The 16,485-nt window shown below is 36.5% G+C and overlaps 1 protein-coding gene across 2 annotated transcripts in view; it reads right to left on the bottom strand.

The window, feature by feature from the left end:
• The window catches only part of Map3k2 (mitogen-activated protein kinase kinase kinase 2), a 94,439-nt gene that overhangs the window by 31,485 nt on the left and 46,469 nt on the right, over window positions 1-16,485 (bottom strand). Inside the window, exons 3-7 of one of the 2 annotated variants that reach the window (XM_004835951.4) lie at window positions 16,321-16,439; window positions 15,160-15,200; window positions 13,631-13,730; window positions 1,874-1,987; window positions 1,276-1,363 (exon numbers count right to left, since the gene is read on the bottom strand). In XM_004835951.4, coding sequence (XP_004836008.1) covers window positions 1,276-1,363; window positions 1,874-1,987; window positions 13,631-13,730; window positions 15,160-15,200; window positions 16,321-16,439 — 462 coding nt within the window. Of the gene's footprint in view, window positions 1-1,275; window positions 1,364-1,873; window positions 1,988-13,630; window positions 13,731-15,159; window positions 15,205-16,320; window positions 16,440-16,485 lie in introns of those variants that run through there. The other variant, XM_087198461.1, reaches the window with a different exon arrangement.

The raw sequence follows: 16,485 nt of genomic DNA on the forward strand, positions 1-16,485 counted from the left end.
GCTATTTTTATTTTACTTATGTATCATCTCTGTTAATCTCATTTCTAGCACTTCTGAAAAGTACAATCTGAGACAAGACACTTACAGAATGGTCATGAATGGTCATAAATAGTTTTTCGGGGGACGAGGAGAAGACAATTTTTTGGTGGTCGAGGCCAATGTAATCCCTTTTTTTTGGTACTGGGGATCAAACTCAGGACCTTGTGCTTGCGAGGCAGGCGGCAGGACCACTGAGCTAAATCCCTGGCCCTGTAATCCCTTTTATTATTAATAATCCTCTTCTCTTACCAATCTTTTGGACTCCCAATCTAAACTCTTCCTTTACCCCACTCTACTTCCTCCCTATCCTTGTTTCTCCTTCTCTTCTACTTTTCTCCTTCAAATTCATCCCTTGTACATGCTCTCATGCTATCTTTAATGACCACACCCTCTCCCCTATTGGTAAAAATATATATGCCATGGTTTTTGAGCAATGGAGTGCTTTTTATTACATGTAGATTGCTAATGTTTTATACAAACTGAAGATGATACACAGAACTGGGGAGTTAAGAACACTTCTACTTTGCCCATGTCTCCCCAGTGAGGCCACCTTACAATACAGTACATGGGATCTTTATTTCTTTGTATCACAGGCTCAATTATAGTAATGCACTATTAATGGTAAATAAAAATTAAGTATTAGGAAAGTAGTAACAAAGCATAATCTGGAAATTTTTAACAATTTTTTATTTTGGTAGTGTTCTCAGGAATAACTAAAACCCTAGAGAAAGAGTTAGGAACCTAGAATTTAGCCTATTAATTTTAATGTACTAGAATTACTTATTTTAATTTTTTCCCTCCATCCTATGTATATAATTAAAACCTCCTCAAAGTTTTATTTAAATTTGTTAAACATTAAAATACCCTGAGTATATAAAGAAAGAATTTAAGTAGGAGACTGGTAATCCTGTAGTACATGAAATTAATTTACAAGGGACATCAGTTTCTAGAAAGTCATTTTAACTTGATAAATAACAGAATAAAAAAAAAGAATATAAAAATAGGGTGTTATTTATCAGGATATGTTTAGGATTTGGCCTACATTTAAAAATAGAAAAGAGAGCCGGGGATTTAGCTCAGTGGTTCCGCCACCTGCCTCACAAACGCAAGGCCCTGAGTTCGATCCCAGGTACCAAAAAATAAAAAGTAAAAAAAATTAAAAATAAAAACAAAAATAAAAATGGAAAAGAAACTCAGAAACCACCCATTTCATGATTCATATACTAGCTTTCTTACCTATTATAGAAAGCCGTTTTTTCCTCTCTCCTCCAAATACTGTGTTATCCAAATCTTCTAGTGATGGCAATGGCTCTAAATTAGTAGCCTACAAAGGAAAAAGGACAACTGATGTTATTATTCTCCTTTGGGGCTTTAAACAGAGTCCTCTCCCCAACCAAATCCAACCTAGCAATTCTGCATTGTTGGTGGGCCATCAATCTTCTACTCTTAGAAAATTAAATCCTGCCAAGAGAGTTGCCTGCTCTTATAATCCCTGCAACTTGGAGGTTGAGGTAGAAAGATCACTTGAGCCCAGGAGTTAAGACACCAGACTGGGCAAGAGGCAACAGTGAGATTCTGTCTTAAAAAAAACAAGCAAACAAACAAAAGACATTTCCATCCTAATGTAATTCTTCCTAAATGGTCAGTTTCATATAAACATATTCTTATTTGTAATTTTGACTATGTGGTTTTAAGGAACAAGGATATTAAAATGTGTAAATTTACACATATATGTTGAAAATACATAAAAGATTATAGAATTTTAACTATTTCTTACAGTGAATTTTAAAGGATACATCCTATAATACTTAATGAAAAAAATGTCAATTCATACCTGTGTACTTCCATTGATTACAAGTAATATCTTTAGGCTCTTCATATGAATACTACGATCCAAGAGTTCCACAGCTCTGTCCAAGTCATCTTGGGTAGTTAATGGAATCACCAACTGAAAAGGACATGTGGGATCAGACAGCCATCTCACAAGCATCTCCACTACTAGGAAGTTACACATCTCAAAACAGTATTCTCTTTGACTTGTTACTATAATCAAAACCTGAATGAGTATATTTATATTTTGTTCTCCCTGTCCTACCAATGCTGAAATCTTAGAATGAATATGAGTATTTAAAATTTTTGCATAGGACCGGGGATTTAGCTCAGTGGTTCCACCACTTGCCTCACAAGCTCAAGGATCTGAGTTCAATCCCTGGTACCAAAAAAAAAGAAAAGGCTAGGATAAAATTTTTGCTCTATTAAACATTACATTCCTCAAGTAAAATAATCTGTTAGAATATTTCCACCTTAAAGCTAAATTTAATGTATAGCATGTTCATCTCAAAACAGCATTAAGGGGTACACAAACTATATGAAATAAAGATACAACTTTTCATCTGCATAAATAACTTTTTCCCAGTAGTAACCGCTGATTTGCACTCTCACCTTGCATGCTTTTTGACATACCAAATCTTGAGCGTATATGACAGCTACCATGAAGATGTGCCACTAAGCAACAAAGTGCAACCTGTAGTTCACCTGGGGTTCATTTCCCTGACCCTGGTGACCAGACTACTATGCATTACAAGTAAGCTAAATGGGTCAGCCATCCCATGGTAAACCTGAATGTGGGATTCTGCTTTCAGTGGCCCTGTCATGGATGAGATACAGAGAACAAAAGTGCCTGAGAGATCAATGAGAAAAAGTAATGTTTCACACAATTTAAGAAAATCAAAATTATGTTTCTTTTTTTTTTAAGTCAGCTTTAGCCAGGCATGGCAGTATCCACCTGTAATTCCAGTACTAGGAGGCTGAGGGAGAAGGACTGCAAGTTTAAGCCGAGCAGGGGCAACTTAGTCACTTGGCAAGCAAGACCCTGTCTCAAAAAATAAAAAGAGTTTAAGCTCAGTGCAGAGTTCAAGCCCCAGTTACAAACAAACAAACAAACAAACAAAAAGTCAGCTTTGCAGCTTAAGATGACTCTGTTAATGAAAAGAAAATATATTCCATTTCATTAAAAGAGGGACAAAGTACAAACAAGCGAACATATCGCATATCCCACACTTCTTAACCACTTCTTACAATCACAGGATGTGAGCCGTTTAAATGTAAGACCTACTTAGTTTGGGGTCCTCTACACTACAAAATCCCGAGGAAGAGGACCCATGCTCCAGCGGAACACAGCAGGAAGCAGGTACAGTATGTGGTAAATGTTTAAAAAGTATGACAGGAATGAGAGTTCAATCTGCACCCAAATCCACAAGTGGGCACAGTGTGCATTCACTCTGCAGATTTCTTTATTTAAAAAAAAAACAACAAACACTCATTTTAAGAAAGGTTGCTAGGTATAAATATAAACTAGAATGAATATAAATCCCATCATATAGTCTGCTTATATTACTTGCTCTATATTTAAATTTTTACTCTCAATTTTTGTTTGTAGCTAAAAGTTATGAGTCTGATCTAATAGATAAGCATAATTAAATTCCTTTCACTTCACTATGAGTCATATTGGTACACTGTATTCCTATCTCCAGTGTTCTGTTCTTCATAGCCCTGATGTGATACCCCCCATGTTCTCAGGTCATCCGGTATACACAGCAAAATGAAGACAATCACAAAGAAGTCCTAGCTTCTCTAAATTATGCTAAATAATAAATCACAGAACATTTTCCTGCTTGGTAAATTTATTTTGGCTTCATTCATGAAATCTATTTCCCTCTGGGCTATTTTCAGTAAATAAACTGTATGTTAATATAAGTCCTTTCTGGAGAGGAAACTAAAAATTGATATTAAGAATACATTTGATATAACAAATTTTTAAAAAGCACATTATCTTTATGACTTTACATTAGCAATATATGAAAACTGCCCATTTTTGTGTTCTCTTCATCTAAGATAGGAAAGATCTTAGAAAATCCTTCCTTTGCTGGACCACCTCCATACTCATCTCTCACAACACACACAGACACACTGCCTGCACCTTATTAAATATAGAGCAAACCTAAAAACTCAACCAATCCCAGTCTTAACACGTTTCCACCAGCTTGAACCACCAGCAGCACATGCATGACTGCCCCATAGGGGGCTTGTACCAAATGGACCTAATCACTTCTATTAGTCATTTTACTAATAAAATTAATCAAAAGTCTATAAATTGACCAAATCTATTTAGTTGCTTGAATCTGAGTATTTACTGCCCAAATATAAGTATTAATATTATTCATGCCAATTAAAACATTATTACAATAATCACATTTATTTCATTAAATTAAAAGAAACATTTATATTCATGAATTTCTTTAAAGTATTTTTATACATAAAGGCAGTTGATGTGTGTGGAGCATGCAAAACATCATATCACATTTAGCTTTTTTTGCAGCCACCATGGCACTCACTTTTTCAGATAATTTTCAGTAACATTCTCATGCTTCTTGTCAATCCTAAATAAACTTTTAAAGTGCCTGTTTGAGTAATTTGCATCCATGACATTTCTTCACAGGTTTATAATTAATTCTCTAAATTTTAACATGGAAGTCTTATGAATACCCCATTGCTGATGTACATAATATGCATTTACAACTGTTATGCCACAAATTAGCTGTACTACAATTCTTTAATACCTTTTACCATTTAATATTTTTCTTAAGAACTATAATCTGATGACATCTGGTCTGCTAAATCAATGCATTTCTTTCCATTAGTATGATCAAAGACCCCCTGAGAAGCACACAAGCCATCGGGTGGGACAGTCATGTACCACCAGTGGTTCAAGCCAAATGGTCAAATTCAACCGAATTCAAATCGGAGCAGCCCAGCAGCGAGACATACAAATTACAGCCCCATTGTGAACTTTAAAGTTCTTAGTTGTTTTAATTCTGGAAAACTACATCTTCACAGAATAACAGTTCATTTTAAACAAAGAAATTTATTTTCTATTAGAAAATGATACTTATAGATGTGAAATAAACTCTACATGAGTTTTTCGTTTGTTCACAGCCACACAAAACATCACTTGTAAGATAGCACTAGTACCACCAACACTGAAGGTCCTGCATTTGATTTGGAACAGTATGTCAGGACAGAAATCAGGACTGTTTAACAGAATCACAAATTCTCACAAAACTTTAGGGCTACAACAAGTCTTAAATGAAACCTTCCCTAATGACATCTCTACCACATTCCTGCCAAGCGGCCACTCACATATAATGGCAGAACTGCACACAGAAATCCTTCCAAAACCATGAAAAAAATAAAGAAATTTTCAATTTTTACAAATGGAAAAGGATTCCTAAAATTGCAGATCAGTTAACTTGATGTCAATTCCCAAGACAGAAAAAAATTACAAAAATAACTCAGGAGGCTGAGGCAGGAGGACTGACCTAAGTTTGAGGCCAGCCTGGACTGCAGAGTGAGACCCTGTCTCAAAAAGCAAAAAAACACAATAAAACAACAACAAAAAAACTTGGGACAGCTCTGAAGAAAAAAACAGCAATTCTAGGAGATAGTAGAGGTATAACACAAATGTCAAACTAACCTCATTTTTCTTAATAGACCTACTAGGTCAGGAGATCAAAACAATGTTGTATTGTTAATGTTCCTGGCATGTGGAAGTTTTCCATGATAAACAATTTGAGATTTAAAAGAAAAAAGATCATGTCTTGATTCCTTCAGAATCATACTGTAAGATAAGGATTCAAATTATTTCTATAGGAAAGGATACCAGGAGACACTGGTAGGGGGATATGGAAAACAAGGAAGGGAAGGAGCCCCATGTACAGTATATTACCTAGGGCCCAAATGCAAGGTCATGAGTTCAATGCCTGGTACCAAAAAATAAAAAACTAAAAAAATTAAGAGTATATTATCTACTATCAAGCTACCACTCTGGACAAGTGGAATCCATCCTCCTCACCCCCATTCTCCACCTCCATACTCCTATAATATTCATCAGCTCCTGGGCCATATGTCTAGAAAACCCCTCAGAATGTCAGGGGCTGGCAGGTAAAAATGAAACTAGCATAAACAGAAATAAAGTGCCAAGATAAGGTTGAGCAACAAGATATGTCATGACTAACTGAAACCTTAAAAAGTATTTGAACAATAAAATTTCAGCTAGTGTGGTGGCCCACCCTTATAATCCCAGCACTCTGGGAGGCTGAGGCAAGATGAATGTAAGTACTAACGCAGCCTAGGCTTAGTGAGACCCTGTTTCAAAATAAAAATCAAAAAGGGATAGGAATGTAGCTCAATGTAAAGGTCCTGGTTTCAATCCCCAGTACCACCACCACCACCCCCGTCAAAACATTACTGCAGTATAATATTTATCATTTTGTTCAGAGATACTGTTTAGAATATGGATTTTTATTTTATCAAGATAATTTCAACTCTAAGCCGTAAGGGGTTTCTTTAGACAAACACTGCTTGGTATATCACCATTTAATTAAGTTTTAAATTATTTAAAATCTATTTTCAAATGTTTTATTTTGTACAATGCTTTACCATTTGCAAGGCACTTTCACTGTGCTCCTTTGCATTTGGTTTTACTAAGCATCCTGGTGCACTTCATCCCCTCTGGTATCTTTGCTAGGGACCTCTGTATACACTGCTCTCAAGCTGTTCTCTCTCACCAACATTCTTCCCCTGAAACTCTTTGCAAGGCTGCCTTCTCCTATTGTGTATAAATATCACCACCTCAGCTAGCTTTCTTAATACCAGAAATTTCTTTTTTTTTTTTAACCAGAAATTTCTTGATACTTACTGCCTTTGTTTTCATTATCACAAAAATACCTCAAGGATTTCCTTCAAATAACATTATATATTTAAACAACGCATTTATTAGTGTCTGTTTTTACTACAAGTCTACACTGCCTACCCTGTGAGGAGCTGTAACTCATAAGTCACAGCATTAAGCCTGAAAAACTCAATAAATATTTTCTTTTCTTTTTTTGGAGCGGGGAGGGTGTTTGAGGCAGGGTCTCCATTGTAGTTCAAGCTGGCCCTGAACTATGTAGCCCAGGCTGGGCTCAAACTCGCTGCAATCCTCCTGTCTCAGCCTCCCAAGCACTGGGATTACAGGCGTGTGCCACCATGCCCGGCTCTCAATAAATATTTTCTGAAGATTAAAAAAATTAACCCATTAACTAAATTGTTCCTCAAGAACTGTAAGAAAACTTGGAAACCACCTAATCCAATCCTAAAGACTAAAAAGGTGTTTCTCAGGAACACAGAGCACCTCAATGCCAGAGTGAGCCTTCATGATCACATATATGGACTCAAGCATAAGCATGACAATCTAATCATGTCCTACATTAAAAGAATCCTTTGTCTTAACGAATTATCTAATTACCAAAGTTTTGCTGCCTATAGCCAAATACAGTATAAGAGTAAAAGGCAGTTCAATAATAAAGTATGTAGGGGCTGGGCATGGTGGCGCACATCTCTGGCCTCAGCACTCAGAGGCTGATGCAAGAGGACTGCCTCAAGTTTGAGGCCAGATCTGGCTTCACAGTTCAAGGCCAGCCTGAACTACATAGTGAGACCCGTCTCAAAAACCACAACAACATGGGCTGGGGATCTAGCTCAGTCGTGCTGCACCTGCCTCGCAAGCACAAGGTCCTGAGTTCGACCCCTGGTACCACAAAAAGAAAAGTATGTAAAAATAAAACATAAAAGAAAATTCCAGACAACAGCACCGCCCCACACTTCCAGGAGCAGCTCCAGGCCACTGCAGCGGGTAGGCATGGCTCAGGTGTCCCTGTCTCTGTCTGTCGCCGTCGCCGCCTGAGCTATTGGGTGACCCTGAGGCCCAGCCTGCAAAGGACCAGGTTCCCCGCCCCACTGCTGTCTTTCAGGTTGCAGAAAGGATGGAAAAAAGGACATGTGCACTCTGCTCCAAAGGTACCGACTATAGTGTACTATACTTGGCACAATCAGAGAACATAGCTGCTCATGAAAATTTGTTTGGATGACCATACTCTTCGGGAAGTGCATTCAGAAGAAAGTTGCCTGATAAACCAGGGATAAAGAAGCACCTTGGAAAGTTGAAAAAAGGACTGTATTTGAAACTTAGATTCAAGTGAACATTCAGTACTTTAAATTAGATAAGAGTCAGGCTGGTTTTGGCTCTAAATAGAAGAAACCCCTACTCAAACTGGCTTTAACAAAGGATGCTTGTTAATCAGAAGAAACAGCTTCAGTGGCTCAATGATGTCATCAAGGTCCCAGGTTCTTCCCCCCTCCCTTCTGTCCCCAACATCAACTTGTCCCTTCACAGCCATAAGTTGGCTGCATGTAGCAACTGAAGCATTAAGATTTCATGGTCATATCCCTCTTTCTGCACCAGTTGCTAGGTGTGACCATACATGATCATGATCTATCCTTGGAGCTCAGGTGGTAAGGGGCCACCAGAAAGGAAGGAAGGCTGAGCAGTTACCCTACTGGGTCCACTGAGTTCACAGACCTTCTCAGTAAAAGGCCATTCCCAGGTGGACAGCAAGTGCAAATGCCTCATGCCCTGACCACAATCACAGTAAGATTAATGGCCAGGAACAGACATCTATTTAATCTTTGTAAAATGTCAGCATCAGCAGCATCCTGTGGTAGGTGTTATAGGCACTACTGTGCGTAAACTCCAAACTATAGGTCTAATGCTGCTCCTTTTGTAAGCAGAAATTGAAAGTCCAGAGTACAAGAAGACAGTCCAGACAGAATTCTACAAATTATGCTTTCTCAAATGGTGTAGGTAGTACTGTAGTAGATCCTGAACCAAGGCATAAAATGGAGTGTACAGATCCTACCCTCGATGTTCATACTATGTCAGTCATTGGAAAGATTGGACACTGGCATAATTTCTGCTGACAGGGGAACAGGGAGGCCACTTGAGTCCATTTGAGGGGTTTGGATGTGATGAGTTAGCAGAGAGCCCCTCTACTTGGAAAGTAGCAGACACACCTCTATTGAAAGATCATTTTTTGCTGCTCTTTGTTAACTGGTTGGATAGTTAAGAGAACCCACCTTTAGATTCCAGAGGTTGTCCACATATGAAGAACCCAGTCCGAGGACTGAGGGAAGTTGACTAGAAGTGTAATAATCAAAAGGAAGCAGGGAGAACTGAGGGTTTTTGCAGATTTTGTGATGCAGACTTCCCTACTGGGAAGACTTCGGAATTACACTGAAATGCAAGATAAAAGAGAGGTGTGCAAAGTCACTGAAAGTAATCAGTCCCTAACAAGTGTTTACTAACCTTTGGTATATATGAGTGGATACAACGTGCACACACTCATAGGGAAGTCAGGCCTGTGAGTGCACAGCTTGTTAAGTGCTTTGAGAGGGGTCAGCACCACCATCACAAGCAGCCTCTATTTGGGTCTTTGCATCCCTTCCTAGTGTAGGGGGTGGGGAGCAGGGAAAGAAAGACTGAAAGGGATTCCAGTGAGAGAATGGGATATATAAAGGTGTGAAAAGCTAGAAAGAACAGGGTATACTTGTAAAACCACAACCATGTGACTCCATGGTATTTATTTCCTATACTGATTCTTGAAATTCTATAGAGTATAGATCCCAGGCTCCTAGGGCCAAGAAGGTGAGCAGGTCCCAGCACCCTGAAGAAAGCTCCCTGCCTCCATCCCAGGCTCCTAGGGCCAAGAAGGTGAGCTGGTCTCAGCACCCAGAAGGAAGCTCCCCCACCTCCATCCCAGGCTCCTAGGGCAGTGAAGCTCAGCCAGTACCAGCACCTGGAAGGAAGCTCCCCCGCTGCCATCCCAAGCTCCCAGGGCAGAGAAGGTGAGCCACGTGGGTGCCAGAAGCACCCCCACCCACCCATGGAAATGGGAAGACACATAAACAAGCCTCAAAAACAGACTTCTGGATCACCTACAGCAACCCCAAAGGGAAACGAGACGGAACAATCTGATACTCAACCACCTGGACTCTCTGAACTGGCAACAAAAGAGGATCTGGGAAAAATGAAATCAGAAATAATTACTCAGATAACAGCAAAGATTTTGCTCATGGTGCAAGACATGATTAATAAATCTAGAGAGGACACAGATTAAAAAAATAGAGGATCTGAGGAACATGATGGAATCCCAACATAGGAAACAAATGGAATCCATAAAACAGATACAAACAGATTTCCAAGAGATTAAAAACTCCATCAAAACTCTGTGCAGCAGAATGAACCAATGTGAGGATAGAATTTCACATATAGAAGATAAGATTGCAATTAGTGACCAGGAAAAGAAAAATTGCTTTAAAATTGTAAGGGAACATAAGAAATCAATCCAGCAGCTGCTAGATGATGCAAAGAAGAATAACATAAGACTGACTGGAGTTAATGAAGAAAGAGGAGAGAGTGCAGATGACATAAAAAAAACTGTTCACAGAAGTGATGGCAGAAAACTTCCCAAGGAGGGGAAAACAACTTGACATACAGATAAGTGAGGCATATAGGACTCCAGCTAGCCTTAATCAAAACAAATCTACACATAGGCATATAATGGTTAGGATTCCAGAAATCCAACAGAAGAACAAAATTCTACAAGCAGTGAGAGAAAAGAAACAAATCACATACAAAGGAAAGCCCATCAGAATCACAGCAGATTTCTCAATGCAAACCCTCAAAGCAAGAAGAGCTTGGAGTGATGTATTTCAAGCCCTAAAGGAAAACAGCCTCCAACCCAGAATGATGTACCCTGAAAAACTATCTTTCAAAATGGATGGAGAAATAAGATACTTTCATGATAAAGATCACCTCAGGAACTTCATGAATACCAAACCAGCACTCCACAAAATTTTAGACAATACCCTAGGAAAAGACAATGAGGATCACAACCCCAGGAAATAGAGCAGAATGAATCCACTGGGCGTGACAAATTAAAAGCAAAGGGGAAGAATCCAACAAAAAGAAAAAGTCATGACAAGGCTTTTAAAACTTTTGACTTCATCTCCCTAATGAGTGTATAATTCAATCTTATTATTGTACTGATTAGTATTTTTCTGATTCTAGAGTTGCACACCTTTCCTTGTGCTATACTGGCTATTTATCATCTTATGTCTACATTTTAATTGGGTTGTCTATTAATGAACTCTAAGAATTCTTTATATATTCTGCTCATAGGTTATATGCATTGTAAATACGGTCTGTTTAAGGACTACTTTTCATTTTAATGATGTCATTTCAAGTTCTAAATTTTGATGGAATCTCATTTATCAATTTTTTTTCTTTTATACATCATGTTTTTTGTATCCTAGGTAGTTCTTGCCTACCCTGAATTCGTAAGTATTTTCCCTTATAATTTCTTCTTAAAGTTTTATACTTTTAGGCTTTCTTATTTAGGTTCATAGATCCCTTCAAGTTATTTTCATGTATGGAAAAAAGGGTTGAGGTTAATTTTTTACATACGGATACGAGGTGTTCTAGTGCCGTTTGATGAAAACACTATCTCTTCCTCGGCTCTTGAATCAAGTTTATATTCTATAAAATGCTAATGTTAAATAATCTTTCAAAATTCAGTGGACCATATATGTGTGGTTCTATTTCTAGATTATCTGTTTTATTCCAATGATCTATATGTCTTTCCTTACATCAACACTGCCTTGATTACTGTAGCTTTAGAAGAAGTCTTAAAATTGGGTGCTAAACATCTTCCAACACTGTTTTTGTTTTTGGTTTTGGTTTTTCTGGGTCCTTTGTACTCCTACATAACTTTTACATTTCAATATCCAGTTCTTCATTTATAGTAGGTATACACAGACCTGAATTTTTATATATACCTTGTGTTTTCTAATCCTGCTAAATTCAAGTACAAGTTCTAGGGGCTTCTAGAGATTTCTTAGTATTTTCTCTGTAGATGATCATTTCATCTACATATAAAGATTTTGCTTCTGCCGTGCCAATCCTATCCTAGTTGTGTCATTTTATTGCCAGACTAGTTTGGTGGGGACTAGGTTTCAAAGTTTAATGGACAGATAAAGAGTAAGCATATCTGCCCTTGTTCCCCACCTTAAGGAGAAAGCATTGCATCTTCTCCGTTCATATAAGGCATTCTCGCTGGAAGTGTGGAGTACATGTCTTTCATCTGTTGAGAAGTTTCTGTTCTACTTCTAGTCTCCTGATAGCTTTTACCATGAACAGCTGTAGAATTTAGTCCAATACTTTTTCTCCAACTAGTGACAGGATCATATGGCTTTCTCCTTTCCTCTGTTAAAATGATTACTTTTGGAGGTGGATCTTCCAATGCTGAACCAACACTGCCATCCCTATAATAAAACCACTTTCTACATACTGCCAGATCTGACTTCTAATACTTTGTTTTGTTAAACAAATTTCTATCTATGTTCATACTTTTTTCTTCTATTATCTTTATCCAGTTTTAGGATTAGCACAATGTTGAGTTCCTAAAATGAGAGGAGAAGTGTTCCTTCTTTTTTCTGCTTTAAATGTTTGATATAATTTATCAGTTAGAATGTTTATGAGCCTGCTGTTTTCATATAGGTAGGTTTTCAAGCTAGGAATATACTTTCTTTAATAGGTGCTATTCAAATTTTATATTTCCTCCACAGTTAGTTTCATTAATTTGTCTTCCAAGTTACTTCTTAGAAGTTGTCAAATTTATTTCAAAAAAGATTTTTGTAATATGCTTTCTATATCCTTTTAAATTCTGTAAAATCTGTGGTAATGTCTCCTAGATCTTAATATTGTAATTTAAAAAATGTATAACTGATATTGTCTAACAGGAAGAAAAGGTCTAAAAGAGCAGGGGAATTGGGAGGGGTAGGGGAAGGGAGAAAAGGGAAAGGAAAAAATATGAGAAGAGGGGGAAAAAAATGTAAACAAGGTCTTTGCAAATAGGGAAGGGTGGAGGCGGTAAAGGGAGGGCAAGGGAAGGGAAAAAAAAATAAGAACCAAGAGACTCATGTAATGGTACAAGATCCCAATGATGAATGTAACTGTATTTTATACCTAAAATGTACCAATAAAGTTAATGGGGAAAAAAAATTTTTTAAAATAAAATAAAATAAATTCCATACAGTGTAACGTAATGCATGAAACCACTCCCTTGTGGTCTAATAATGAATCTATTCTGTGTTTTCACTACAAGTAATGCTGCAACAAACATCTTTGTACATATATCCTTGTGTGCTTGTTTGAGTGTTCCTATAGCATTCTCCTGGAAGTGGAATTGTTGAGTCAATTAAAAATGTTGAACTATGCAAAAAAAAAAAAAAAAATCCAACTAGCATACATAATTCCTTCTAGTATAAATTCTTATTCAATAAGCATAAGTATCTTCTATAAATACTTTCTATAATGCAAAAAAGTCCATTTTAATCTGTTAAGAGTTATAAATTTATCTGATATTTTATTCATCAGACATATTCTTACCAATCACTAAATAAAAACACAAAGTCCTGCATTGGAGATTTAGCACAGTGGTTCCGCCACCTGCCTCACAAGTGCAAGGACCCGAGTTTGAGCCCCGATACCAAAAAAAAAAAAAAAATTAAACACACATTCCTAAAAACAGTCTCTTAAATGAACACACTATTTTCCAAAATAAGGACTACTAAAAATTAAACCGTACATATTTACCTCATTATTGGTGTAATGCAGATCCATAGACTGTCCAAAGGCAATTTTAGCTTTAGACCTCAGGTCTTCCAGTTTAACTGGTCTGGGGAACTGGAGGATTCTATATAAACACAATTTTTAAATATTTTATTAGCCATAAACAGTATACTTACAACAGTTACCTCTTGTTAGATAGAAAATTAAGTAAAAATTGTGTATTCACTTTACCTAATCAAATTTCCAACATGAAGTTAGAAACTCTGAAGTATGTTCTATCTTGATAAAAATTTTACAAAGGACAAAACTTCTGCAGTTTTTAATTTGCACTGAAATTCATATAGATGTTAAAGACTATTGTAAAATGTCCACTGAAGAAAATGATTAAGCTTAAGCATGTGACATAGGTACAATAGAATGGAGTGAAACTGTTACAAAGAATAAAGTTTTTCTTTGGGTAGTCATACTTTGATTTCTACACTTGATCTTAGCCAAAAGGCCAAGAAGCAATCATACTTTGATTTCTGTATCCTTACCAACTTAACATTATTGAGCGCATATATCACATAAGCATATTTCCAAAATAAATATTTTAAAGGAATTAAAATATTAAATTGCAATACCATTATACTAATTTCTTCCTCTATCCCAAAGGATTGTGCTGCATGGCTTCAGACAGCATACCCTAAAGCTTAGAGATTACATTAGACTACAAGCTCCACAAGGGGAGAGGGCAGGTCTGCTTTGCTCACTTTATGCCTTCGGAGTATAGCATATAGTGAGTTCTTAAAAAAATGGACTGAATGAATGAAAACAATTGGAGACATATCACTAAGAGTCTCAAGTCAGAACACAGACTGGATAATAGTTCTATTGTACGTCTAGTATACTGCATTTTTTCAGCATGTCTGTGTAAAGTTTAAATCTTTAAGTTATATATTTACAAGCCATTTTAAAGTCCTTAAAGCTAACAGTTTGTATTAAATTAGTATGAGACACTAATAGCAGAAATGAAATTCTACCTTCTCTAACTCCTATGAATCTTGTTAGCAATTTTACTGTCAACTACTACCACCACTTCTATCCTGAGATATAGACACCAAGTAGGACAGGTTTTACATCTCTGGTAATTTGCAGCCACTATTCCAACTTACCTTCCAAAACATTTTTAACAAGAATACATGAGAATAATCAAAATTTTAAACATTATATCCACATATAAATTCCATATAGTATTTGGAGGTATGATACAGTTATAAGACTACATTTAATTTCCAGTGAGTAAAAATTTCTTAAAATGTTAATATTTAAAGGTTGCATTATGCAATCACCTTACTTCCTAATATTTCAAAGCAAAAATATTAATCATTTCTAATGTTTAGCATGAATTTTGACAAATTTTATCTTACAGTTTAAGCACATGTTACACTGCCATTCTCAATTTGTAAGCCATGAAGCTTCATTCAAATCTGGAAAGAACTTTGAATTAGAATTCTTTTAATTAAAAGATTTTATTAAATAAATTAATTGGCATGTAATGTTTCCTTCCTTACCTTTTTTCTCCTCTATGTTCAAATTTGACTCGGACATCATTCTGTAATGAAATGATAAATTTCTAAATCAGTTTTTTTCTAAGCCTCTCAGTTAATACAGAGCAGACAAGACATTTCATTTTCAATACAAACTTCAATCAATTGATAGTGTCTGCCAAAAAGGTGAGTTGAGAATTATGTTGCTGAATCTGGGCTCAGCAGAAAAGAGCACTAAGATCTCGTAGTGAAGGCACCAGGGGTATGGGACATTTGTTAACCCTGTTAAAGCAAAATATAGGCTACTACACCATGGTCTAACCTCCCTACAGGGTAAATGTTCCAACACCACAGTTTCTCTTTGGCATATCCAAATTGCAAGCATCACTACTATCATACTTTGGGGCTATTATTAAATAAAGTATTTGAGTACAAGCACTTCAATATTTCAACAACTGATCTCATAATTGAGACAGCTACTAAGGTGACCAATAGGGTGGGTAGCATATACAGAGTGGTATGATGGATAAGGGGACTACTCATATCCTAAGCAGGACAGTGTACAATAGTAGGAAATTTCATACGCTACTCAGAAAAAAAGAAAACATATATATTCCCCCCCAAAACAGATTTCCCTAAGTAGTTCAGGCTAGTAGTTCAGGGAGGCTTTGAACTCACAATCCCCCTGCCTCAGGCTCCTGACTGCTAGGATTACAGGCATGAACTACCGTGCTCAACTAAGGCACACAATTTAAACTTTAGGTTTATTTCTGAAACTTTCCATCTGATATTTTCAGACCTTAGTTGACCACAGGTAACTGAAAGTATGGAAAGTGAAACCATGGATGAGGGAGGACTACTATAATTCTACTTTTCATGTTGGATATTCAAGACTAATTTGATTATAGGAATCAAAATCACCCTCATTTGTAAATATCTATAGTAGACTATTTGGGAGAAAATCATTTATCTTAAGTGCATGAAGAATGGATGAAATATTAGTATTAGCAGTTACATTAAATGAAATTTCTTTTTAGAAATGCACACTTATAAGAAAAGAGTTCCATAGAACATCTGATTCAAAAGTGTAAAAGCTAAAAGTATTAAACAAATCTTCTATAAATCTAGATATTAAAAGAAAACATCATAGGACAAAATATATTAAAATATTATTGAAACAAATACCTGTTTTTTTGGTGATGAAGATTTTGCTTTTCTTGTTTCCTGTAAGGATAATGCAGGTCTACTGGCCTTATGAAGGACAGCCAAATCTTGCATGATTGAGTTCAAAGCCTGCTGATCATCTAGATATTTTTAAAATAGAATTTTAATTTCAACATATTTATCACA

This window comes from Heterocephalus glaber, unplaced genomic scaffold (assembly GCF_053883595.1).
Source record: "Heterocephalus glaber isolate CG9 unplaced genomic scaffold, H.glaber_assembly_v1.0 deba00000347, whole genome shotgun sequence".
Taxonomy (NCBI): domain Eukaryota; kingdom Metazoa; phylum Chordata; class Mammalia; order Rodentia; family Bathyergidae; genus Heterocephalus; species Heterocephalus glaber.